The sequence below is a fragment of the Aegilops tauschii genome, chromosome 7, assembly GCF_002575655.3.
Source record: "Aegilops tauschii subsp. strangulata cultivar AL8/78 chromosome 7, Aet v6.0, whole genome shotgun sequence".
Classification (NCBI taxonomy): Eukaryota; Viridiplantae; Streptophyta; class Magnoliopsida; order Poales; family Poaceae; genus Aegilops; species Aegilops tauschii.
Window position 1 is genome coordinate 11,783,141 of NC_053041.3, and position 26,455 is coordinate 11,809,595.

The following is a 26,455-nucleotide window of genomic DNA, read 5'->3' on the forward strand; positions in this document are numbered from 1 at the left end:
TGCAATTATTTGGATCTATTCCTATTGCAACTCTCAAGGTACTTCCTGGCTAGAAAAGGTGCTGTGAAAGCCTTGATTTACCATTTTTTGCAGCAACTATGTTCTTCAACATATTTCTTCACCATGAAACATTTTGTCCTGCTGTCATAAGAAGCCCACAAATACCAGGTACAATCATCATCGCAGACTGCTTTGACTCTCTTTCTGTCATTCACTGGTAACTTGACATCAACTCTGTTCTTGCAGCTCTATTCCTTAATTGCTTTCCTAAGCAAATCAACATTTTCAAACACTTGTCCAACATGAAATTTTGGACAAGTCAAATCCTCCTTTCTAAAAGCTCTAAATTTGGTTTGTATTTCATCATCTGAATTAGGTGCCCAAAGATCTTCACCTTCAGATTCATAATCTGACATGTTTTCTTCCTTTCCTTCCCCTACAACTCCTTTACCTTTTGCAATAGCTGCTATTTTCTGCTTCACCTTCTCCTTCCTCTGAACTGGTTCATCGTCATCCACATTGTCAGCATAAAGGTCATCATCTCCATCACTGATTTCAAAGTCACTATCTACCATGTCACCAGGATCAAAGTCACTGTCATCTGAGTCACTATCTGTTCCTACATTGCCTTCAAAACATCTCTTCTTTGCTCTGGTGCTCCTCAATTGATGTGCTTCTGCATCTTCCTCTACTGCATGTTGCTCTGATTCTCTTGTTGCTTTACTTGCTCTGCATCTTCATGTGGCTCTGCTTCTCCTTCTTGCCCTACATGCTTTGCATCTTCATGTTGCTCTATATCTTCATATTGCCCTGCTTGTCCTTGTTGCTCTGCATTCTCCTCTGCTCCTTCACCAAATGTGCACTACCTTCTTACAAACATGAATGGATTGCCATCTTCTTCCCTGTCTAGCACATTATTTGGATAGACAACTTGAATTGGTATAGGGCAGTCTTCTTCTGAATTTCCAGGCTTGCCACTCTGAGGATTAGTACCATCTTTTGAAGGGCTAAACACTGGTGGAAGTTGAGCCCTTGGAAATTGGACCACATCATCAACAACCTTCTTAGTAATCAAGGTGTCATCATGATCAAGATAAATACTGAAGAAATGATGCCCAATAGACAGAAATTTCATCATTTGACCAATATCTTCCTCAGAACTGATAAGTCTCAAAGAATTCCTAGTAATGTCAAGTATTGGGATTTGATAATATGCCTTCAACGTGTCTACCATCTCCCAGTCAATCTCTTCTTCTAGATGTTCCACCATTATGGGAGACCAGGTGAGCTTATCCAAACTGTCATACCAAACTTGATGTCCATCAACATAAGCCCTATTGCTTCCTTCACCCATGAAAAAACCACCATGATGAAACTGCACTGAGAACTTCTCACTTCTTGCTCCTGCAACAACAAAGCATAATTCATCAAATCAAAATTGATCAAAGAATGACCTTTTTGAACAGGACAACACAAAGCACTAGAAACCCCCAATTTTCTCCATAAACCAGAGCTCCAAACCTAAGCCTATTCCAACAAAGGTGCACATACAGGTACATAAAAACATCATTTCATGTGGAATCGATGAAAATTTGACCCGCTCGACAAGAACCTAAAACCCTATCAGAAACCCCTAAGGCTTTGTTCGGTTACACCCCCCACAGGAGGATTGGAGGGGGTTTTGACTTGTAGGGGATTAAATCCCCTTCAATCCCTACCAAACCCCCTTCAAATCCCTCTCAACCGAACACAGCCTAATTGGGTTCGAAAAACCCTAAACCTAAATCGCCATACACGTGACAAATACTACCACATATCATAGGCAACCACAATGCCAGCCCTATCGAACAAGAATGGAAGAGAAAGAAGAAGATTTACGACAGGAATCAGAACTTACGGTAAACGGGGGCAGGGGCACCGTCGGGGCGACGAACATGAGACATGGCGGCGGCGCCTCCTCTTCACCACCGCGAGAAGAAACTCCTCCGCGCCCGGTGCTCCGACCACGGCGCTGAAACACGGCGCACCACGCCACCGATCGCCTCCGTCCCCTTCTCCGCCGGTTTGATCGGCTCGAATAGGGGAGGTGGAGAGGTGGAGAGGGGGAGAGACGTGGGAGGGCTTCGGGTATCTTTCCGACAGGGGAGGTTGTTGCAAATATGCCATCGGGTCGCTCCTCCTTGCGACACCTGGCGCGCGGACTGGGAGCCGAACGGTCAACAGGTGGCGTACGAGCGGTCTACGACCGTATTTTTACTGTTCACCGTACACAGTGACCGTATTGCGTGAGTTCTTGTGTACAGTGACCAAAGTGACCGCGCGACGCAAGTTGAGGTACCGCTGATGAATTTTACTCTATTTAGAATTAAAATCCTATTCCCGTTATCTCCATATACATATACACGGATGGAGGCTGTTTTGTGAACGCGTCGAGAATTTGTTGAAATTGGCACGAACTGTACTCTTCCCCGACCCGACGCGGTAGCCCGGTCGAGAAAGGCAGCGACACGTGAGAGCCAAAAGCCCAGACCGCGCCGCACCGGTCGGTCGGGTCGCACGTTACCGCGTCCCCGAGACCCCCCGACTGGCCAAGGCCGAACCCTTCTCCCCGGATCTACCACTTCCACCTCCACCCCCACCCCCACCCCCCACCTCGCTCTCTTTTGAAACCCGTCTCGTCTCCCCCAACCCCCAGAAACCAAAACCACCACCACCACCAAAGTAGGCAGCCAGCTCAGATCGCCCGCCGACTGCAGTAGCCGGTGGGGCGTCGGGGCGCGCGGAGATGGCGTCGTCCATGAGTTCAAATCGGAGTTACGGTTTAAAAGATATGAATGATTTTAAAAAGCATTTGTTTGACTTAAATATGATCCGCGGATGAATTATCTAAAATATGGGGGGGTTTGAAAAATGTAAAATAACGGTTCGGGTGTGACTTAAATCCGAACGGCGGGTTGAATTCTCTGAAACAGATGGACTTTTCTGAAAAATGCCATGACGGACGAAAGAAACCTAATTTGCTTTATTATTATATTAGGAAAGAAAAAGAAAAAGATATATAAGACGGGACGAAAGCCTGCTGCTTGGTTCGGTCGCCACGTGCGTGTGGTTTGTGAACGCGTCGCAGGCCCGTTGATAATTCGCGCTGAATAGCCAGCCCTCGGGTCCGACGCGGTCGCCCGGTCGAGAAAGGAAGCGAAGGACAGCGCCGGGCAGCGACACGTGAGAGGGACCGCCCGGAACCGGAACGGAACCTCCCTCCTAAGCCAAAGCCCACCGCGCCGCACCGGTCGGTCGGGTCGCCCCCGCGTCGCACGTTACCGCGTCCCTCCCCGACTGGCCAAAGCCCCGAACCCTTCTCCCCTCCCCGGATCTACCACCACCGCTTCCACCCCCACCTCGCTCGCTTTTGAAACCCGTCTCCTCTCCCCCAACCCCCCCGAAACCAAAACCACCACCACCACAGTAGGCAGCCAGCTCAGATCGCCCGCCGCGGCCGCCGATTTCTCGCCGCGGACTGGTGGGGCGGCGGGGGCCGCGGAGATGGCGTCGTCCATGAGGCGGCGGCCGAGCCGGGGGGGCGGGGGCCCGGGGGCAGCGGCGGAGAACTGGGAGCGGCTGGTGCGGGCGGCGCTCAAGCGGGACCGGGCGGGCGGCGCGGGGGCCTCGGCCGCCGCCGCGCACGCGGGCGCGGGGGCCGGGCTCGCCTCCGCCGTGCCGCCCTCGCTCGGCCGCACCACCAACATCGAGCAGATCCTGCAGGCCGCCGACGACATCGAGGACGACGACCCCAACGTCGCGCGGATCCGTAAGCGCCCCCTCCCCTTCCCCTCCCCTCCCGCTAGCCTGCTTCGCTTGCTGCTTGTCACCGCGAGTGAGCCCGTTACCCTGTGGTTGCTTGCGGGGTTTACTGAGTAGCGTGTGGCCCGCGGATGTGGGGGAAATGCCAGTCGGTAATTGGGCGCCCACGCAGCGGGGCTCAGGGTTTCGTGTGCGCTCCTCTGCTGCTGCTCTAGGCCGCTTTGGATGCTTGCCGCCTCACCTCGACCTGAGACAGGAATAGGATTGCCTGTTTGGGCTGAATTGGGGGCGAATTTTGCTGTATAGCTCAGGTGCTGCTGGCTTCAGATTGTCCGACTCTGTGGCCAAATCATGGTCCCGTTGGAGGTTCCAAAGGGTTCTAATCTAATAGCGTGAATTGGCGCATAATGTTCCATCTAGGATTTCGTAGTGACTTGAAGAAAGCTCTGACAACTTTATTTACTCTGAATGCAACTCCAACCCTTGGTCTGGCTGAAATGCTCGTGCACAGCTTGCGGGCCTGAAAAATCTCTGGGTAATTCATTGTCCACGCCGTGGGGTTTAGGGTTCTGTGTGCTCTCAGTCTCTTATGCTTGCCACTGACCTGGGGTTAGGTCCAGAAGACACAGTTGAACATGTAACTTGTTAGCCCCCATTTCTACGCCCTTACTCCGTTGAATGATCACAAGGAGAAGAACATGGGTGTGGCGGCGTACTTATGCACCCTTGCATTAGTTTATAATCTGAATGTCTTCTCTAATCTTCCATTATTGTCGCCCTACAGTTTGTGAACAAGCATACAGCATGGCTCAAAATCTGGATCCAAGCAGCGATGGGAGAGGCGTTCTACAGTTCAAAACCGGTTTAGCATCCGTGATCAAGGTATGCTAGTGCTCACTGTGTTGCACGACCAATCACCCCTATTGTGGTTCAATCTTTCCTCCAGTTAAGATTCTACTTTGGTGCCTAACTTCTTATTGTGTGCCGTGGTATTCTGCAGCAAAAGCTTGCTAAGAAGGACGGGGGTTCAATTGACCGTCAGAATGACATCGAGGTGCTGTGGAATTTCTATTTGGAGTACAAGAAGCGTCGTCGAGTTGATGACATGCAACGGGAGCAGGAGATAATGAGGGAATCAGGAACTTTTAGCACCGAGTATGTCTTTCTCTCTGGTTATAATTGTGGTATTATTTGCTTCATAAAACACCAGGGTCGTCTCATTTCCTGTGACTTGAGTTTTGGCCAGCATATCCTGCATGTTGTGTCACCTTGAGATACTCGCTGAAACACTCTGCTCAAAACAACCAGCAAGTAAAGCTTGTGTATCTTGGTTAACTAATGTTAAATCTTGTATTTAGTTTTACATTTGCTCATTGCTTTGCTGCTCCTGTGCTGCATGTTTTTAGCTATCAATTAGTTGATATTGATACGCCGGAGTTGGATTTTGTTGTATTTATATGCCCTACTCATGTTTGTCCATGCATCTTTGATCTCTGGTCTGGAAGTGTCTGTTATACACTAAGTGCTAAGTTGACCTTCTTTCTTAAGGTCTCTGAGCACAATTGTTTGCTGAAGTACTACATTATCAAATCCCTGTTGCACTTGATGATGCTATGGTGGCAACTCATCTTATGTACTATACGACATTGCTCATGAGTTTTCCATTTTTTACGCTATGACCAGGATGGGAGCTAGGGCTATGGAAATGAAAAAGATCTATGCTACTTTGAGGGCTCTGCTTGATGTTTTAGAAATTCTTGTTGGACAAGCACCGAGTGATAGGCTTGGTAGACAGATTCTAGAGGAGGTAATTGCTAAATGTACTAATCCATTATTTTAAAGCATGGTTTGCTTGACATTTATGCTTTATTGAACTGGTACTCATTGGCCCTTTCAGATAAAGAAAATAAAAAGATCCGATGCAGCTCTGAGAGGCGAACTTATGCCTTACAATATTATACCCCTTGATGCATCATCAGTGGGAAATGTTGTTGGTTTTTTCCCTGAGGTATCCATGTTTTCTGTTTTTGTTACAATATTATCTTCTCATACCTTGCCAGATATTAGTCTCTTTGGTTGTCTTGACTATCTCTTACAACCCTATTAGGTCAGGGCTGCAATAGCCGCAATTCAAAACTGTGAGGATCTGCCACGCTTTCCTTATGACACACCACAGCTGAGACAGAAAGATATTTTTGACCTTCTGCAGTACGTATTTGGCTTCCAGGTAACCTTTCTCTGCCATATTTTCATGGTTTGGGTCATATTATATTAGATCCTCCTCTATTAAGTGAAAAAGTAGATACGTGTATAGTTTTTTTGGTGTGCTTAGTTCGATGATCTTATGTTCTTTGGCTTAGTTATCCATCAAGCAACAATGTGGCAAGTTATTTCTTTATTTTTTGCTCCCGCTCCAGTCTTATCTACTTAGGATTCATGCTATTCTGTATTGTAGAACTGAGCACTAGCCCAGTTGGTGGGAGCACAGTGGTGTCTCCTTGCCGACCTGGGTTTTTGACCCCTGTGGGGCGGATTAGTTCTTGTTCATTTATTTTGCGGGACTAATAAACTAGTATCTCTTTATCTTCTTTATAATGTATGGGGGTTGCTAGTACCCTTGGTTTCATTACTATTATCTATTCTACCTGCGTCGTGTATCTAATGCGGTCAAATTTTGTTCATGTTTCAGGATGATAATGTTCGGAATCAGCGTGAAAATGTTGCACTTACCTTAGCCAATGCCCAGTCCCGTCTGAGCTTGCCTAATGATACAGAACCGGTTAGTTCTCCCCCTCTTATCTGGATACGTCTGAACAAAAGAACATTTAGGCATATGGGTGTGGAGTTAAGTTAGATCCTTATTCCTACTGATTATAATACTTCATTTGTTACTAATTATATGTTGTCTTGGGCATTCACACGGTCTTCAATGTAGGATAGAACATTTGAGCGCACAGTAATAAAGTTTTTAAACCACACATTTCAGGAACTGACTGTATCTTGGTTGGTTGGTCTTGCAAGAGTGCAAGCCTCCAGCCACCTTGGTTTAAAACCCTTAGCTTGACTGTCCAGATAGCCTATGCTGATCTATTTCACTTCATTCGCCTTGTTTTCTACTTGTACGTTTATGCAAAAGTAATGTGTTTACAGCAAGATCACTCTTGAGATTGTCGCCACCCTTAGCTTTACTGTCCAAATAGTCTATGCTCGTCTATGTCATTTCACTCGCCTTGTTGTGGACTTACAAGCAAGATTTCTTTATAGAATATACATCGGATTTTGTGTGTGTGTGTGTGGATGCTAATCTATCTATGCCAAATTAGAAGCCTATTCGCCTATTTACCTTGGTCGTCTTCTACGATTGCCCCAGGGAATGATGGTTTTGTCTAAATAAACTGAAACTTTTAAGGATTGAAAGAAGTATAACTAGCTGTTTATTAGCAATGCCTAGGCTTGCTGCTGTTGTTCCATCTATTATCAATAAATTTGAGGCACCTGGCAAATATGAAATACCTGACCTCTTTTATTATTCTTTCTGGTGGCCATTTGTCAGTAAGTTTTAGCTGTGCATATTAATAATTTCTTAGCTAAACTCACTATAAAATAAACATGGACACAACTCTTGTAGAAAATCGATGAGAAGGCTGTTACAGAAGTTTTCTGCAAAGTTCTGGACAACTACATAAAATGGTGTAGGTTCTTGGGCAAGCGTGTTGCATGGACCAGGTATGTTAACTGCTTTTGAACAGCTTTCTTTTTGCATGCTATTAGCTCATCGACGCTTACCTGTTATATCACTTACTTTTTTGGTAGCCTTGAAGCAGTAAACAAGAACAGAAAAATCATATTGGTTGCTCTCTACTTTCTAATTTGGGGCGAAGCTGCAAATGTTCGCTTTCTTCCAGAATGCCTATGCTACATTTTCCACAACGTGAGTCTTTTCGTGTCACCCGTTAATTTGTTTTCAAGGGATGCCATGTGAAACACTAGAAGTCGCTAAATCAGTCGAGGATAGGCTCTTCCGTTTTGTAGATAGTCTAGTCAGTTTGTGGCAATGACCAAAATCGTTAATTGCAGCAGCCATTTGACAGCTAGTTATCTTAGCTTCTTGACAACCTCGTAATTTGGGTCTAACTTTGACCACCAATTTGACCAACAAAATATATGTTATATGCCACAATAAATATAGCATTGAAAACTTCTTTCACAAACGAATCCAATGTCATACTTTTTGTGCCATATAACATATTTTATGGGTCAAGCCGATGGTCAAAGTTAGACCCAAATTACGAGGTGGCCTTGTATAGATGAAAGGGAGTAGTAGTAAACAGAATGATCTGTGCATCTGTCCCTGATGGTGTATCTACCTTTTTGCTGCACTGACTTGTTTCAAGGAACTCTAATGTATCATGAAAACAATTGTTATGCTATGACACTCACAGCAGTTTGCTTTATGCCAAAAAAGATCGCGAAGTAGCTTTTTTTTGTAGATCTTCACTTTGTACTAGAAAAGTAGACCCTGTATTTGATGATTCAATGGAACAAAATACTATGTCCTTGAGAAATCAAATTCTGATTGATGGCAAACTTAAGATTGGTTCCTTGTCGTGTTTGAATATGTTCTTAGTTCCTCTGTAGTTCTTTTGTACAATGTGTTACTGATCCTTTTTGGCATGTCTTCAGATGGCAAAGGAACTTGATGGGATTCTTGATTCATCTGAAGCTGAGCCTGCAAAGAGCTGTGTCACCAATGATGGTTCAACCTCATATCTAGAGAAAATAATTACTCCTATATATCTAACAATGTCTGCGGTAGGTTCATCATGGAAGTTCTAGCTTGGTTTACAATTTTGTCCAACTGTTACATCAATTAGATCAGAATCGTTATTGCTTTCCTACTTGTGGATCTGGCTTTCTTTGGATTGATATGGATCTTTTTTTTTTTTGCGACTGAATATGGATCTTTCTTGAATTCAAAATAAAGTCCTATATTCTGCCGCTACAGTGTTGCGCTTCAATATTTTAGCATTACTTCCTTGATTTTGTTGAAAACTTGAAATTGTTCGCTCCATCTCTTAGTTGGCTATGTGTGAGAGACCATGTAGGTTTCGTTGTTCTGATTTATTTTTACTTAGAATCGTAAATTCTTTTTCCAGTGTAAGCTTTTAGCTATTTACATAGGAATTGACTTGCTGTCTTTTTATCCTTTCTGCTGTATTTAGGTTTAATGCATTTTATATCTTCCACAGGAGGCTAACAATAACAATGATGGGAAAGCAGCACATTCTGCATGGCGGAATTATGATGATTTCAATGAATATTTCTGGTCCATTCTCTAAATCATTGCCTTTGTGCTGTTTCCCTTTTACCCTTCGTTTACTGTCTCTCTTACTCTGTTTTGTTTCATATGTGTAGGTCACGCTCATGCTTTGAGCTGAGTTGGCCACCTGCCGAGAATTCCAAATTTTTGCGCAAACCTGCTAAGAGGAAGCGTGTAAGTTGATCATGAATATATTTTTTAAAGACAGTAGTAGTTTGATGGTACGTGTGGTGCAAACAGCTAAACACTGTTGAGAAACCTAGTCCGCAGAATAAAATTGTTTAGTTTCTCCTTTTCTTGTACCTAGCCCTTATCTGTTGTCCTCACTGTATGTTATGGGCAGGGGCTCCAGTACGGTAGTAAATTGGATTGCTTGTTGTCTACTAGTTTGTTTCAGTTTTGATCTGTTTGTTTGATTAGGAAGTTATCCTCAAGAGTTTGAGTTCAAATCAGCGAAGTAGGACTAGGTTTGTTTTTATTGGGCGTTAAACATAAGAGTTTGGACTTCTAGGTAACAAGGAGAGCCTGCCTTATAAAACCCTACAACTGTTGTAACTTCTGACATCAAGCAAGGAGAATAGTTCTCATCAAAAGTCATCTTCCTCATTATTACCCCATTTGTACGGACTCCCTATTCTAAGTCGCACTGTCCATCCACCTTCGTATTCGTAGGATTTTGGGAGTCTTCCACATTATTTAACTACCTGCAATCTCCTTTAAGTTACATGAGGTTTACCATCCTATCATTTTTAGTTTCTAGTCAGCATTCTTGTTGCATTATTTCAATGTTGGTTGCAGACCTTGGTCTCATTTCAGTTCACAGTGTAAACAACTTGGTTCACACTCGATTTTTGACTATGAAATACAATTCTTACTTCTCCCTCCATCTGGAAATACTTGTCAGAGAAATGGATGTATCTTAGACATATTTTAGTTCTAGATACATCCATTTTTATCCACTTCTGCGACAAGTAATTCCGGATGGAAGGAGTATTAAGAGCGATATTTAAGAAACTATATCGAGCTGCATGATTTTTTTTGTAAGTAGTTGCTGTTTTACTCCACCTTAGAACTTGGCAATAGATTGTAAAATAAATAAATTACATTTAATACTAAAGCCAGCTACCTCTGGATACTATTGTGAATTTGTGATTATCCTTTTTATTGGTGTTTTAGAGTATCTGCAAAGAGGAATGAAAACAGAGACAGAATTTATGATGTTATGCTTACATTTCTTATGCAGAACTACCATTATCTTTGAATCATTAAATTTTGTAAAAATGTATTACAAAAGTGTGGAGTCTTTTAAGCAAACATTGGCTGTTCGTCATCACTTTATTTATTTTTGATATGAAATATTTGGCAGTACTAGTGATTAAGGGGGCTAAGGGGTGTTCTTTGACTTGAATGAAATAAATCCATTTTCTATGAAATATTCATGCGTACCCTGTTTTACATAATAATTATTTTTTCTTTACCTATGCGCCTTCTTATTAAAAAGTTCCATTGCAGACGGGAAAGACCAACTTTGTTGAGCATCGAACTTTTCTGCACCTGTACCGCAGTTTTCATCGGTTGTGGATTTTCCTCATATTAATGTTTCAGGTCAGCTGTTTGATACTATTGTAATTAATTATGTGAATGAATATATCAATAATTTATGTGCTAAAGATGCCTTCTCTCTTCTCTCAATGGTGCTGCAGTGCTTAACTATTATAGCCTTTCACCATGGGAAGATAAACATTAGTACTATTAAAGTAGTACTTAGCGCTGGGCCAGCCTTTTTCATACTGAACTTCATTGAGTGTACGCTCTCTAATTTGTTCTTCTTGATCTCACTTTTCCTATAATGGTTTTGCACATGTTACTTATACATTTTAAGAAAGTGTTACCTGGACCAGGATCTTTAACATTCTCCATTTGCATGTGCCTCTTATCTTTTGTAGGCTGCTTGGATGTGCTACTCATGTTTGGTGCATATAAAACTGCCAGAGGTTTTGCCATCTCACGATTAGTAATCCGATTCCTTTGGTTGGCTGCAATTTCAACATTTGTGACCTATCTTTATGTGTGAGTATTTGATTATATGTTGTTCTTAGATTTTACCTCTCTCAGTGTGCATTAAGTTGCCTATTCACTTTGAGCACTAAGTTACCTATTCACTTTGAATGTTGAATATTGAACAGGAAAGTCTTGGATGAGAAAAATGCAAGAAACAATGATTCAACTTATTTCCGGATTTATGTTCTTGTTCTGGGTGGTTATGCTGCGGTTAGGCTTGTGTTCGCATCGTTGGCCAAGATCCCAGCTTGCCACAGGCTGTCCAATTACTCTGACCGTTCACAGTTTTTCCAGTTTTTCAAGTGGATATACCAAGTATGCATGTTTTCACTCTACGTCGTGTTTTGGGAACATATCTTCATTATGAAATTACGTATTCATCTTCTTTCCCTTTTTCGTACCTAGGAACGATACTATATTGGACGGGGACTCTATGAGAGTATAGGCAACTATGCCAGGTTCTTTTCTTCTCATATTTAGGAGTTTTGAACATTGTAATCTGAGGCACCCTTAGTTTTTGTACTTCTTTATTGACATATCACCAAGATACTAATGTTCAGTTGTGTTAAAATTTTGTGGGATGTTATTTGCGAGACATGCTACCTATTCTTCTGGTCAGGCCAATCACGTTTCCTGCCGAACTTTAGTTATGATATCTGTAGTGCTGCTTGCGGTATTTTACTGTCAGATATGTGTATGCACTTAATATAAAGTGCAGGGAGCCAGTTATTAGGAAATAGCAAAAGACAGACATATGTGATGATGTAATCACTACCTGACATTAGGAGTTGTTAGCATCAGTCTGAGACATTTCTCTAGTTTCTTTACTAGTACTTGCCAGTTGGTCATGTTTAGTTATTAATTCACCAGCATTCTAACTGGTCTTCAGCCTTCACTACTTGAGTGCTTGTATGGTCGTGGTGTGTTATTTACCTTTGACAAATTTTCTGATGCAGATACGTGATCTTTTGGTTGGTCATATTTGCATGCAAATTTCCTTTTGCTTATTATCTCCAGGTGGGTATAACTATTTCTTTCAGAACTCAGATGCTTACTGATATTTTCTGTGTGGCCAGAACTTCAAAAGTTACTCTGCTTTTCATCATGTCATTCCCTTTTGCAGATTCGCCCTTTAGTTGTACCAACCAATATAATCGTCCAACTCCATGATTTGCAGTATTCTTGGCATGATTTTGTATCAAAGGGTTAGTAAATTTGTACATATCGCACTAGTAGCGTTGTTTCATTTACTCCACATTTTTTTTGAGGTAATAATTTGCTCAACATCTTTATTAAGGAGAAAACGATTATCTTCTTTTTTACTTAAGTACACTAACAATGACACTACCATGCTGATGACGCTTTTATAGGAAATAGAAATGCTTTGACCATTCTCAGCCTATGGGCGCCCGTCGTAGCTGTAAGTTTCATGTGTTGACCTTCAAATTCTTGGAGAGAAAAGAAGTGAACTTTCAAAATGATGCACTGCTTCACTATATTTGTATATTCAGATATACCTGATGGACATACACATTTGGTACACTCTTCTATCTGCTCTTGTTGGTGGCGTTATGGGTGCTAGAGGTCGCCTTGGGGAGGTACTATCGACCACATATGCATTTGTTGTGATCTGTAAACTGGATATCACTCTTACATGTGCCAATTTAATGCAGATTCGTTCAATTGAAATGCTTCATAAACGTTTTGAGAGCTTTCCAGAAGCTTTTGCAAAAACCCTTTCCCCGCAAAGGTCCTTAATCCTATTCTTTAAAATTGTGTCATTTGAGCAGCTATCTAGTTTAATTTGATTTATTTTCCAATTTTCATAATGTTTTCATTTGATGTTGTAGGATATCTAGCAGGCCAGTTCCTCAGGTAAACAAATGCCTGTTTATCACATCCTGTGTTTGTAACTTCCTTTAGATGCTTGTGCCACAGTACATCTCAAGATCTCAAGATGTCTACCGCCGCACCCCCTGGCACACACACATCTAGTTTCTTAAACTAAGTGTTCGCGATTAGTTTTATGCAAACAAGTTATGTTCAACTCAATTTAGCCAAGCATGTCACTCTATTTAAACTTGTTGTTTCTCAAACTACCAAGTCCACTTTCAACTTGTAAAACTGGCTTTCCTGTATTCTTATTTCATCCTTGTTATATTGCCTCTCTATCTGGCCAATATCCTAGACCCTGATGAAGTGATGTTGGCTGGACATATTATTATTTTTAATGGCTTCTTTTTATTTATCTTAAAAAATCAAGTTAGCTGATTCCAGTTTCATTTTTCAAAATCTCGACAAGTTAAATACCTGAAAGTACTGACCTTTAATCACGCTCAACACTAGGATTCAGAAGCAGCTACTAAGATGTATGCCTCGATATTCTCCCCGTTTTGGAATGAGATTATCAAGAGCTTGCGTGAAGAGGACTACATCAGTAACAGGTACATTGAACACTATATATGTTTACCATTCTATAAAAACCATTTGCTTCAATACCATCAATAAATTTTGTTTCAGGGAGATGGATCTGCTTATGATGCCAAGTAACTGTGGAACTTTAAGACTCGTACAATGGCCATTGTTTCTTCTTACTAGTAAGGTATCCTAATTGAAACCAACTATATCCAACTTCTGTTGCAAGAATTGATCTTTATCTGTGAATTGGGGTGTCATGACTCTGTTGCTTTATTTGTAGATCATGTTGGCGAATGACTATGCATCTGACTGCAAAGACTCCCAGAAGGAATTATGGCACAGAATATCAAAAGATGAATACATGGCCTATGCGGTCAAGGAATGCTACTATAGTGCAGAAAGAATTCTTAAGTCTATAGTTGATGGTGAAGGGAAGCTCTGGTATGATTCCGTACTAAAAGATGAAGTACCTTACTCACCATCATTAGATGGTTTTCCTAAATTATCTCTTCACTTTTCTCTGCTTTGTCCTGATACATGTACAGGGTTGATCGCCTTTTCCAATATCTCAATGAAAGCATAGGACGAGATTCACTTTTGGTTACTATAAATCTGAAGAAGTTGCAGTTGGTCCAGTCACGTCTTACTGGTTTGACAGGACTTCTGGTGAGATTGTGCTTTCGTTGATGCCTCGCATAGTTTTCTTTGATGAACATTTAATGGAGCAGTATACGTGTTAGTAATTTTTTAACTGTTTCCTATTTCATGTATGTTTCTTAAATATATCATGAAGGCGTTTTAAATGACAATACAATATGTATTAGATACGCGACGAGACTGCTGATCGTAAAGCTGGTGTTACAAAAGCTCTCCGTGAGCTCTATGAGGTTGTTACCCACGAGTTTCTTGCACCAAATCTGAGGTATGCTATGAGAACAATCACTGTTTTGATTGGTGAAAGATATCAGTTACACAGTTCTACTTTATTTCCTACAAATGTTTTTTTCTTGCTGCAGGGAAGAATTTGACACCTGGCAATTACTGTTAAGAGCTAGGAATGATGGGCGTCTATTCTCTAACATTTTGTGGCCAAATGATCTGGAAATGGTACTTCTACTTCATCTGCACAACTATTTGAAAATTTCTTACTGGAAAGAGTTCTTGTCGTACCATCTCTTGTGGTGCTACCAATGTATGCTATTGCCACTCAAAATGTTAAGAAAAAATCCATTTTTTTTTGGGTTTTTCGTGACTTTCTGTGTTGCTTCGCTGGTACCATAGCAGCATCCCTATAGGGCATGGCATTCTCTCATTGCTTACACCGGGTCTATTTGTGCTTGTAGAAAGAACAAGTTAAGCGTTTACACTTACTTCTGACTGTCAAAGACTCTGCTGCAAACATTCCAAAAAATTTAGAAGCTCAGAGAAGACTACAATTTTTCACCAACTCTTTGTTCATGGACATGCCGGAAGCAAAGCCCGTCTCTGAGATGATCCCATTCTGGTACTATGAATGCTTATGAACTTCATGCTTATCTAAAGGAATATGATCCTTTTGACACATACTTTTCTTGTGCAACAGTGTATTTACCCCATACTACAGTGAGACTGTACTTTATAGCATGTCTGAGCTGTGTGTTGACAATGAAGATGGCATTTCTATACTTTTCTATCTTCAAAAAATCTTTCCAGGTAATATTACGATGCTTTCTCTTGCAAATTATTACTTCTTGATGATATTTTATTTCTCAAGGCTTGGTTTATGTAGATGTTGTTCTGGCTGTTTTGCCAGGGAAAATATGTATAGATAGGGAGGTGCACTCACCCCTTTGAGTGGGATTGCTGCAATTTGTATATTCCATGAAGCCTCTGGAAACAAAAATTCTGATTTTGCCAAAATCGACACAACACAATGCGACTATTATGAGTTATAAAATTTCAAATCCAAACGCGATTGACAATCGAGAAACAGGACAAATGGTAGATGCATCTTGTGTCAATGCTGCCATTTTTTATCGAATGTTTCGTTTACTGTTTGGACGTACTCCAAGCCTGGTTCATCTGTTCCACCTAAATGACAGAGTGCATACAAGTCGTTGCCGCACTGATATCATATTTTGAACTCTTTCGTAGTTACCAAAACTGGTGCCGAAGTTGTGTTTGTAGACATCAAAATTTTAAACCAATACTCTTTCCTCCCATCCTGAGTTTTTTCTTTTCGTCCATAGTTTATTAAACAACTTCACAGGTTGAGGTTTTTCATTTCTCGTGGTAGCATTCCCCTTTTTATGTTGTACTTTGGGCTATAAAGTATTTGGAGTTTTTACACATGTTGTATGGCAGAGGAAAGTGTTCTGCAGAATAAGTCATGTAGAGTAGAACATTGTAAATGCAACTTCAATTAATTATCACAAAATTCCTACATGTCAGCATGTGTTGCAGAGGAAAGTGTTCGGCAGAATAACTCATGTAGAGTTGAGCATTGTAAATACAGCTTCAATTAATTATCACAAAATTCCTACATGTCAACATGTGTTGCTTATTAGCGAAACATTTCTGTTGGATCACAGTTCACCACAAAGGAAGAAGATGTTCCTTGTACCAGAATACTGATTAAGTTGTTTGTTTTATACCAGAAATGTAATTAGTATCTCATTTGTTTTTTTGCAATCAGAATGTCGTTTTATACAAAACATGCCTTAATTTTCTTTAAGTGTGTGGCCTGGATTTTTATTTGGTTTGTAGATGAGTGGGCCAACTTCTTAGAACGAATTGGTCGTGGAGAATCATCAGAAGAGGATTTTAAGGAAAGTCCAAGTGACACCTTAGAACTGCGGTTTTGGGTGTCATACCGTGGCCAAACTTTGGCAAGGACAGGTGAATTTTCTTTTATCTCTGTTTACTAAATGCTCATGTATAGCGGAATGTATGCAACTAATACATGTTCCATACTCAAATGGTCCATAAGCTTCAATCTGATGCCAAGTACATATTTTTTCCTTTTATTTGATATATTCCTTGACTTTGTATTTGCTGGAGCAGTGAGGGGTATGATGTACTACAGACGAGCGTTGATGTTGCAGAGTTACCTGGAGAAGCGATATCTTGGAGGTGTGTTTATAGTTCTCTGTTGTAGAAAATGAAATAACATAGTTTATTTTTCTCATTTGTTTTCTGAGAGATTTTCATCATTTTGTTTGTTCCACCAGGCATTGAAGATGGGTATTCTGCACTTGAATATATTGACACTCAAGGGTATCAGTTATCTCCTGATGCACGGGCCCAGGCAGATCTAAAATTTACATACGTTGTTTCATGTCAAATATATGGACAGCAGAAGCAAAGGAAGGCTCCAGAGGCTGCGGATATTGCTCTTTTATTGCAGAGGTTAATTTGCTTGACTTTTATTTCCTTTGTAAGATCTATTCTAGATTACTAGGACAATGGCATGCTTTGCAACTCACTTCATTGTAAATAGTCCACCTTATTTCCGTCAAAAATTATAATTATACCCAAACTAATTTAGTAAAGAGTAAACCCCACTTCGAACCACATATTTCTCACACTGACATTTTGAACAGATTTAATGTTAAGCATTTTTACAGTACATAGGCACTTCTGCCAGAGTGGTGGGAGCACTGGTTAATTCTGGCCTTTTTTCCTTTTCTTTGGGCTTGTTGAGCTGTGCCCTCAGCAGAACCTGTTGTACTTCTCGTCTGTGTGCGTGTGGTGTGTTTTTTGTTGGACTTGCTTTTTGTGTTGGATACTGTTGTCTGGTTGTGGTGCTTTATCTTTAAAGCGGGGCGAAAGCCTTTTTCGGTAATTCTGGCCTTCCATTAATAATAGAATAAATTAGTCATTTTCTAGCTAAGAAGGGGTAATAGACTTTTGTTCCTAATCTATTTTTTCCAAGGCAACACTAGACATGTCTTTAGAAAGCTGCATCATTCTTGATGTCCATGTCAACCAGTGAAAAATAATAGTGTGCTATAGAGTTCTCAGAAATGTCTCGCTAATAGCACGCTAATAGCGTATTTTAAGGGTCATGCTATTTTTTCATTGAATTGTCAACAGATGCATGCCAACTCACTGTCTAGTCAGCTGACAGGTAGGCCAAACCAACCAGGATCAGAAGTGGATGTTAAGTCTGGTACAAATATGGATTTCGGTGCTTAAAATCTGGTTCAATACAAAAATAGCAATCTTCTAATTGTCATGATGCAACACTTGTGTGATTCAAAGTGGGATGCACTCTATAATTATCTAAAAAATATAGAGGATATGAAAAGATTAAAAGAAGTCCTTAATTTCTTGTCTTTTGGCTCATCAGTTGATTTTTTGTCTGTTAGATGAGGTCATTCTTGCTGTAGTTTTCATTATCTTAAGTTAATATGTTTCTGATTTTGGTTTCTGCTATATAATTTTTAAACCTTACATTGCATAATCCTGATTAACTTTTGTTATAACTTGTAGAAATGAGGCCCTTCGGGTTGCTTTCATACATGAAGAGGATGGTGTATCGAGTGATGGGCAAGCTATAAAAGAGTATCATTCCAAGCTCGTGAAGGCTGATATTCACGGAAAAGATCAAGTAAGCACAGTACTGCAGTTCTGTATAATTTTGATTAATGATTTGCTCCATTTTTCTTGCGTCCTTGAAATCAACAATAATCCTGTAACACTCCACTTTTCACATTATAAGATCTGTAGTACGTGGAAAATAGTTTGTTCTGTATTAGCAGCAATTGAGCTATCTCAGTTATTATTAACTGTTTTCTGACTCCAAAAGCAACAATAGGTGAAGAAACTGATGGTCATGTTCCATCCTTTTCCTTCTCCGTGTAACCGACAAACCATGTGTAGTACCTGAGAGCCTTATTCCCCGCTTTCCTTTAGTTCACATGTTTTTGTTAGTCTCGTAATATCACCTTCTCGAATAAAACTGATAATACTGTTCTCTCATGTTACATATTGAGTAAGAGAATATGAAATTATTGCTCTTATCATCATTTCTCAGTTTTCTGCTACGGCACCACCTCTTCTATTGATGCCCCCTTATCATTTGCTGATCTACCAAACTAACTCCACTTCTGGAAGATATCACAAATGCTGTTGTAGCCTTAGCTCTGGTAGTATGGAATTTTATTAACCAAAAAACAGAAGAAAGTTTTGGTTCTTGCCAGCCATAATGTATCTTGGAATTTTACCAACATTAATATTAACTGACCTCTTATGCTTCATCTTTTTTCATACTGTTGTATAAATAGGAAATATACTCCATTAAACTGCCTGGGAACCCCAAGCTTGGTGAGGGGAAACCTGAAAACCAAAATCATGCTATAATTTTTACTCGTGGAGATGCAATACAGACGATCGATATGAATCAGGTATACTTTTCTTCTTCAATAGTAACAACAGCCCTTAAATATTTAATCATTAACCTTATCATTTGTCAATTCCTCATGAAGTATCACTAGTTTAGATTCTTGCGTGTATTTTGTTGGATTGAATTTAGATCCCAGTAAAAATCTACTCATAGAACATATTGTCTGTTTCTAGTTTGTCCATTCCATTTTTAAGAATATTTTAAATCCTGGATGCTAATCTATGCATGATTCTGATAGTGTCGCATCCTGCACCGTTCTTGGTAGAATTTGCCATACAGATGGATGTTCCATTGCTTTCAATTTGCTTGCATTTTTCTTGAATAGAAAGGAGTTCATTATGTACAAGGGCGTAAGGGGAATTTATACAACAAAATACGAAGTCGCGCTAGATACTTCCCTTAGAAAACGAGATGAGGAGGGACTAGGTGTTCATTCAAAAAGAAATAGGCACCCAAATTCAAGTAGATGACTTGAGCTTGGGTGGTGGGGGTGTATAACTCCCACAAACTGTGCTAGGCTTAGTTTCAGATGCTTCTCTTTTCTCATATGCATGGTATACATTAGATGTGTTATGATGCCCCCGTGTACCCCAAATAGCCCTGATGGATACAAGTTCTCACGTAGGATAACTACTTGGAGGAGGCAATGAAAGTGAGGAATTTACTTGAAGAATTTCGTGGTAACCATGGAATACGTTATCCCACAATTCTTGGTGTGCGGGAGCATGTGTTTACGGGAAGGTTATTCTTCGACTACTCAGTTATTTTACCAACTATTGACATGTTTTGTATCTTTTCTGTATCAACCTGTTCTATTTTATTTTGCTACAGTGTGTCTTCGCTGGCATCATTTATGTCTAAACAGGAAACCAGTTTCGTTACTTTGGGGCAACGTGTTCTTGCTTACCTCAAGTGAGTAAATGTACCGTGGCCTGTAGGGAATATCCGTGCACATTCTTACTAATTTTCTCTTTCTACCAATGAACCTGACAATAGTTTCATTTCGGCACAACTTAATTGCATTCTGTTGTCCTTGTGTAGGGTTCGAATGCACTACGGGCATCCTGATGTCTTTGATCGGATATTTCATATAACCAGGGGTGGTATTAGCAAGGCATCCCGGGTGATCAATATAAGTGAAGATATATACGCTGGTTGGTACTTTACGTTATCTACAGTTATGTTACATCATGAATGTGACATGGTGGGCTGCAGTGCTTGCCAGCTCATGGCTATTTAGGTTGCACCGGGACCTTTTCCTTGTTGGACCTCCCCACACCCCACCCAGTATTTTTCGAGGTTTCAAGTCTTGAGATAACTAGTCATTCTGAAGTTATTTACCATGTTATATTTTTTAAGAAGCTAAAATGCCTGATGTCACCATCTCTGTTAATTGTCTCACAATAGATAGGTTGGTAGGTGACGTGTCGATAACTAAATATTAGTTTAAGATCACAAGCGTTGTGCATACCTAGATATTACTTTATTCTTGAAAGCTTGACTTTAAGTGTTAACAATTTGCAGGATTCAATTCAACTCTGCGCCAGGGTAATATCACACACCATGAATATATCCAGGTTATCTATTCTGTTCACTTGTATACATAGTCTGCAGCATGGATACATTTAGGTGTACATGGTATGACATGTGTGGAAAGTTCTGTTGACAGATGTAATTATGTGCATTAAGCGAAACATGAGTGAGTAAATGACACTGCAGCACACACATCAGTTTCTATTCTTTCTGTGCACACAAGCTAACATGTAACATGCTTTACAATTCAGTGCTGATATGTCTACATTTTGCTTACTGAGTGCACATGCCATTATTTGTATATTGCCCATAAAATGTAATAATGATATGCTTCTTTTCCCCAAAATGCAATAAAATCTTTGCTTCTTTCTAGGTTGGAAAAGGACGTGATGTTGGTTTAAACCAGATTGCCCTGTTTGAGGGGAAAGTTGCTGGAGGTAACGGCGAGCAAGTTCTGAGTCGAGACGTGTACCGCTTGGGGCAGCTGTTTGACTTCTTTAGGATGCTAACCTTCTTTTACACCACTGTTGGTTATTATGTCTGCACAATGGTATCCCTCTCTCCCCCCTTCATAATAAGTTTACTGTATTGTTGTTGATTGGTTGTGCCTGGATAATAATCTCAACCAACTCATTTGAATAGATGCATCCAAGTAAGTTATTTATTGTGTGTTGTTGCTACGTGAGCTTTGATATGCATAGTGCCATTAGTTGATCATATATCATGAATTGGTTTTGGTTGCATTACATTATCCTGAAACCGCCCATATCTGCTTGAGGCTATAAAGATGGTTATAGATACCAGAATGTCATAAAAATAAATGCATCCTTGTCGGCTATTCCCAACTTAGGGTTTATACAAACTTCTAATTCAACTTCTTTAAGATTGATATGCTAAGTCCTTCACCAAAAACCTAGATCGTGTTGATTGACTTATGGGTATGGTTTATTGGTTGCTACTTAAACATCGTGTCTTGCTGCTACTAGGTTCTCAATTTCAATCATTTGATAGCTTAAGGCATGCCTATAGAAAAGACTGCAACGGTGAACCTGATATAAGCATTTTCTTGAGAATTGGATAATTTGTATATGTTTCTTGACTGGCTGCATATATGATTTCGGTCACATGCATATATGTAATAGTTTCTTTGTTTACGTGTGTTTGCAGATGACTGTTCTAACTGTGTATATCTTCTTGTATGGGAGGGTGTATCTGGTAAGTATTATGATCCCTATTTTGTTATGCTTCTTTTTGCTGAATGTTGCTTCTGTGCTGTATTAAACCCTAAATTACATTTGAAACTTTTAGGCACTCTCTGGACTCGACCATTCGATATCTCGTCAAGCTAGGTTTCTGGGGAACACTGCCCTTGATGCTGCTCTGAACGCTCAATTTTTGGTTCAGATTGGAGTTTTTACAGCCGTACCAATGATAATGGGTTTCATTTTGGAATTAGGGCTAATGAAGGTGGCGCCCTTTGTTTCTTTAGAAACCTACTTTTACAGGGTCACCCGTGATCATGTATTCATGTTATAATTCTTAATCCTGTGCAGGCTATTTTCAGTTTTATCACAATGCAACTGCAGTTCTGCTCAGTATTTTTCACCTTTTCACTTGGAACTAGAACACATTATTTTGGGAGAACTATCCTTCATGGTGGTGCAAAGGTAGATATGATGTGTTCCTTTTTACCAATATTATTTGTTTGAACTCTGCTGATCCATGATCCTCTATGCAGTATCGTGCTACTGGAAGAGGTTTTGTTGTTCGCCACATAAAGTTTGCTGACAATTATAGGCTCTATTCTCGAAGCCACTTTGTGAAAGCGTAAGTTGCTACTTTCAAGCAATAAAGTGAATCGTCACAACAAGTTCATCTGCATGAGTAATGGACACAAATCCATCTATACCAAACAGAAGAGCACACAGCTGTAGTGTTGCCATATTCCTTTTGTACTCCCTCCGTCCGAAAATACTTGTCATCAAAATGGATAAAAATGAATGTATCTAGAACTAATATACATCTAGATACATCCCCTTTTATTCATTTTGATGACAAGTATTTCCGGACGGAGGGAGTAGTATTCAAGGTTTTCGAGTCGTTCTGAGGTTGAGACCCATAGACTAAGCGTGAGTGCGTGACTAATCGACACTAGTCGACACTGAAGTTGCGACTCATAGACTAGTCGACACTGAAGTGTAGTTCGGCCTTGGAGTTGAAACTCATAGACTAGTCTATAGACTAGCCTGAACTAGTCCTTGGACTCATAATCCATGGTAGTATTGTGATAATACGGTTTCCCCATCCAATTGCAATTATCAGACATAATTTTTGCATTGTATAACCTGATTGTTGACATTGGTCATTGGCGATCAATCTGTAACTCCTCTTGAAGGCAAAATTGGTTAGCATTTGCTGCAAAACGCCTTAAAATAAGTAATCTGTTGACGGGCTCTGCAAAATTGTGCTGGAAATTACTGGAGTAGTTAAATTTTCTTGTTTAGAAAATTAGGAGTTAAAAGCGAAGAAATCCTATTTGCCTTTGGAAATTAACCGAGCCCAACTGTTATTGCTCAATCCTATGTTCTCTTGTTCCTCTCCAAGTACAAATAAAACTGCTCACAACCCCTCCCTTCTAAATTTCGAAATATTAACAATAATTGTTCTAGTATGCTGCACCAAGTGGCACCAATTGTGCAGTTTTCATTGGCAAATACTGTTGTTTCATGATTTGCTTCAGCAAACGCCAACCAATTGTAATAATGTCTTAAAGAGTCAGTTCTGCCCCAGAAATCTAATTCGCCTCTTGGGAGTATATGCTCCTCTGTTAAAAATGTTCTTTACAAATGCCAATTTTTTTGGAAAAAATTAGATGTGTTCATTGTCACACCCAAATGCTACCTACAAAATTTTAGGGGCATAGCTTAAGCATTTTGACCTGTGCAAAATAAAATAAAATAACAAGACGAACGCCACATGTTACACCTACTCTTGTTTTTTCACCGACGACGCACTGCTATCCCGTTTCGCATAAAATTTGTCAAGCACGCTTGTTACACTAACATGAATATCTATAAAAAGAAAATCAGATTTTTTTTAAAATTATTTACTATTTTTTAATTCACTGTTCATCCAGGAGCATATGCTCCCCAGAGCCAAAACACCATCCCCCCATGCAGGGATCTGACTCAACACAACACATTGAATCTTCAATTCCAGCTATAGTGTTCTTGCTAGCATTACTTGGTGATCAATCTGATGGCTGTATTATTGCAGGCTTGAGGTTGCTCTCCTGCTTATTGTCTACATTGCGTATGGCTACACGAAGGGCGGGTCATCGTCATTTATTCTGTTGACTATCAGTAGTTGGATCATGGTTATATCCTGGCTTTTTGCTCCATACATTTTCAACCCTTCTGGTTTCGAGTGGCAAAAGTATGTTCACCAATCCTACCTTTTCCCTTTAGATTTGTTGTCATTCAAGCAGGATGACCACTGATAGGGAAACTGAGCTTGTTTACTTTTTTTTCCCTTTGTAGAAAATAGAATAGTCACTACTGTGATCAAGCATATAGAAGTATAGGATAATTGTATATGTACGCTTTTATACTACCTGCTCACTTGTCATTCTAGTCCTAGAAATATAAATATAAGATGCATTTGGCTATTGCACGTTGCATTGATATAATTGGTTTTTGGATGCACCTTTACTGATTTGCATTTTGAATGTCAGAACTGTTGAGGACTTTGATGACTGGACAAATTGGTTATTTTATAAAGGTGGAGTTGGTGTAAAGGGCGAAAATAGTTGGGAATCTTGGTGGGAGGAGGAGCAGGTCAGTAACAATGACGTTGTGTGTGAAAATCTATTTGTTTAAGCCCTGTGCTTCTTGCTCTTTTGACTTATACATGTTCTTGTTACTTCTGTAATCTGTTCATACAGGCTCATATCCAGACCTTTAGGGGACGAATCCTTGAGACTATCCTGAGCCTCAGATTTCTCCTGTTCCAGTATGGCATTGTGTACAAGCTTAAAATTACTGCACATAATACATCTCTGGCAGTAAGTGAAGAGCTCTCTCCTTTAGTAGTTCTGTCCAGTACAAATTTTCACTTGCTTCGTTAGCTGACTCTTTGGATGCTTCTTTACACCAAATATAATATTTTCATATAGTTCAATTACCTCGTATGTATTCCTTTTTCATCTCTTCATGTTGGCCACTTATCCATTCTTATGTTTACATTGGTTGCATAACCGTAACCGAGCAGTAGTGTGTTAGGTCTGCCTTCTGCCATGAGCATAAAAATGTGGTTGGGTACAAACTGGTTTTAAAATTTACCAGTTTACTTCATAGTTTTTACTCTATAGTTTTGTTTTCATGTGCAAGTTGAATAAAAAAAATCTTGAAGTTGAGTACATGTATTTTCATCTTCAAATAAAGCAAGAGATAATAGTATAACAGGTTCATGATGTTCCTACCAAGTCTGCCAGTTCTATTCTGTGATAAATCTAAATGCCTTCTGTTACTGGTCAGATGTATGGCTTCTCGTGGATTGTACTTCTTGTTATGGTCCTCCTGTTCAAGGTTTGTTATATTATTCATGATTTTTCATCTATTTTGTATTCTGCATTATAACATTATTCATGAGTTATGACAAATCTATTTTGTTATTGTGCTTCAGCTTTTCACCGCAACTCCAAGGAAGTCAACTGCCTTGCCGATATTTATTCGGTTTCTACAGGGCCTCCTTGCAATTGGCATCATTGCAGCAATTGCATGCCTTATTGGATTTACAGACTTTACAATTGCTGATTTATTTGCAAGTGCACTAGCTTTCTTAGCAACTGGATGGTGTATCTTATGTGTAAGTACACTGGTCTTCCTTTTTCAATTTCTACATTTCCTGTAGTTTCTGCCTTTGTGCATTTTGCCACATGCCTCATAACCTGTTGCTTCTCGTGGCAGCTGGCCATCACATGGAAGCGTGTGGTGAAGACTCTGGGGCTGTGGGACTCCGTCCGCGAGATCTCCCGGATGTACGACGCTGGGATGGGCGCCGTTATCTTTGCGCCCATCGTGTTCTTCTCGTGGTTCCCCTTTGTGTCCACATTCCAGTCGCGCATCCTGTTCAACCAGGCCTTCAGCCGTGGTCTGGAGATCTCCCTCATCCTGGCGGGGAACAAGGCGAACCAGGAGTCATGAGAAGCCTCATCCATCCGCTGGGTGTTTTTGTTGTACATTTCTGGACTTGATTAGGGACATGCTAGGTTGAAACAACATATGTACATAACGCCCCTGAGTATTTGGATGCTAATCGCTCGCTTGTGGACAATGAGCTAATGCTGGCTTAGACGTGTGAATATTCATTTGACTCGCGCTTGTAGTTTTGAGTTGCTGGATGTAATTTGGATCCTCTGGTGATTTGTGTCGCCTGGTAGCAGTAATCACAGTTTGAGTAAACTAGTGGCTAACTCTTGAGTTTGACACTGTTTCTGTTAGATTTCATTCTGTTACATTTTTACATTGCCCATCTCTCTTATTTCTGTTAGATTCTGCTGACATGCAGTTGAACATGGGGTGACCTGTCTGGATACCATCTTGTGTCAATATGGCCTGGCTTCCTTGGGGAATGAGTGCTGACAACATTCCCTGTATATCCTTGGTGCTTGAATTACATACAACCCATATGCCTCCTGTTGCGTTGGCCACTTGATCAGTTGCGTGGTCCACTACTGTGGCTCACAGTTCAGGACCACCTGGTGCTTGGCTAGCTTGTTGCTTTCACAAGGTCAGTGGCTGCTATCCATGGTTATTTAGCTTGCTCTAGTCTTAATTAACGTATAATTCTCTTACACCTGTATAAATATGCAGTACTCATGAATGAGAACGTATGCCAGAAGAACTATTACCTCTTGTCTTAGATTTATCTAGATA

The 26,455-nt window shown here is 40.4% G+C and overlaps 1 protein-coding gene across 1 annotated transcript; it reads left to right on the forward strand.

The window, feature by feature from the left end:
* The first annotated feature begins 3,385 nt into the window (after positions 1 to 3,385).
* Positions 3,386 to 25,992, forward strand: LOC109764664 (callose synthase 10). The gene is made up of 51 exons (XM_020323459.3): positions 3,386 to 3,808; positions 4,586 to 4,683; positions 4,802 to 4,956; positions 5,485 to 5,608; positions 5,699 to 5,809; positions 5,909 to 6,028; positions 6,491 to 6,580; positions 7,430 to 7,527; positions 7,615 to 7,732; positions 8,485 to 8,613; positions 9,051 to 9,127; positions 9,217 to 9,295; positions 10,634 to 10,726; positions 10,825 to 10,927; positions 11,068 to 11,191; positions 11,308 to 11,497; positions 11,588 to 11,640; positions 12,139 to 12,199; positions 12,306 to 12,387; positions 12,553 to 12,602; positions 12,694 to 12,780; positions 12,856 to 12,932; positions 13,033 to 13,057; positions 13,529 to 13,626; positions 13,703 to 13,784; positions 13,881 to 14,041; positions 14,146 to 14,266; positions 14,425 to 14,522; positions 14,617 to 14,707; positions 14,944 to 15,104; positions 15,183 to 15,292; positions 16,346 to 16,477; positions 16,643 to 16,711; positions 16,810 to 16,987; positions 18,074 to 18,191; positions 18,868 to 18,987; positions 19,612 to 19,727; positions 19,818 to 19,898; positions 20,028 to 20,140; positions 20,511 to 20,563; positions 20,893 to 21,069; positions 21,687 to 21,734; positions 21,828 to 21,986; positions 22,073 to 22,186; positions 22,258 to 22,346; positions 23,796 to 23,954; positions 24,253 to 24,355; positions 24,463 to 24,582; positions 25,055 to 25,105; positions 25,203 to 25,385; positions 25,487 to 25,992. Exons 1-51 carry the CDS (start codon positions 3,544 to 3,546, stop codon positions 25,721 to 25,723), a joined length of 5,751 nt encoding a protein of 1,916 aa, XP_020179048.1. The 5' UTR covers positions 3,386 to 3,543; the 3' UTR covers positions 25,724 to 25,992.
* The last annotated feature ends 463 nt before the right edge of the window (positions 25,993 to 26,455 follow it).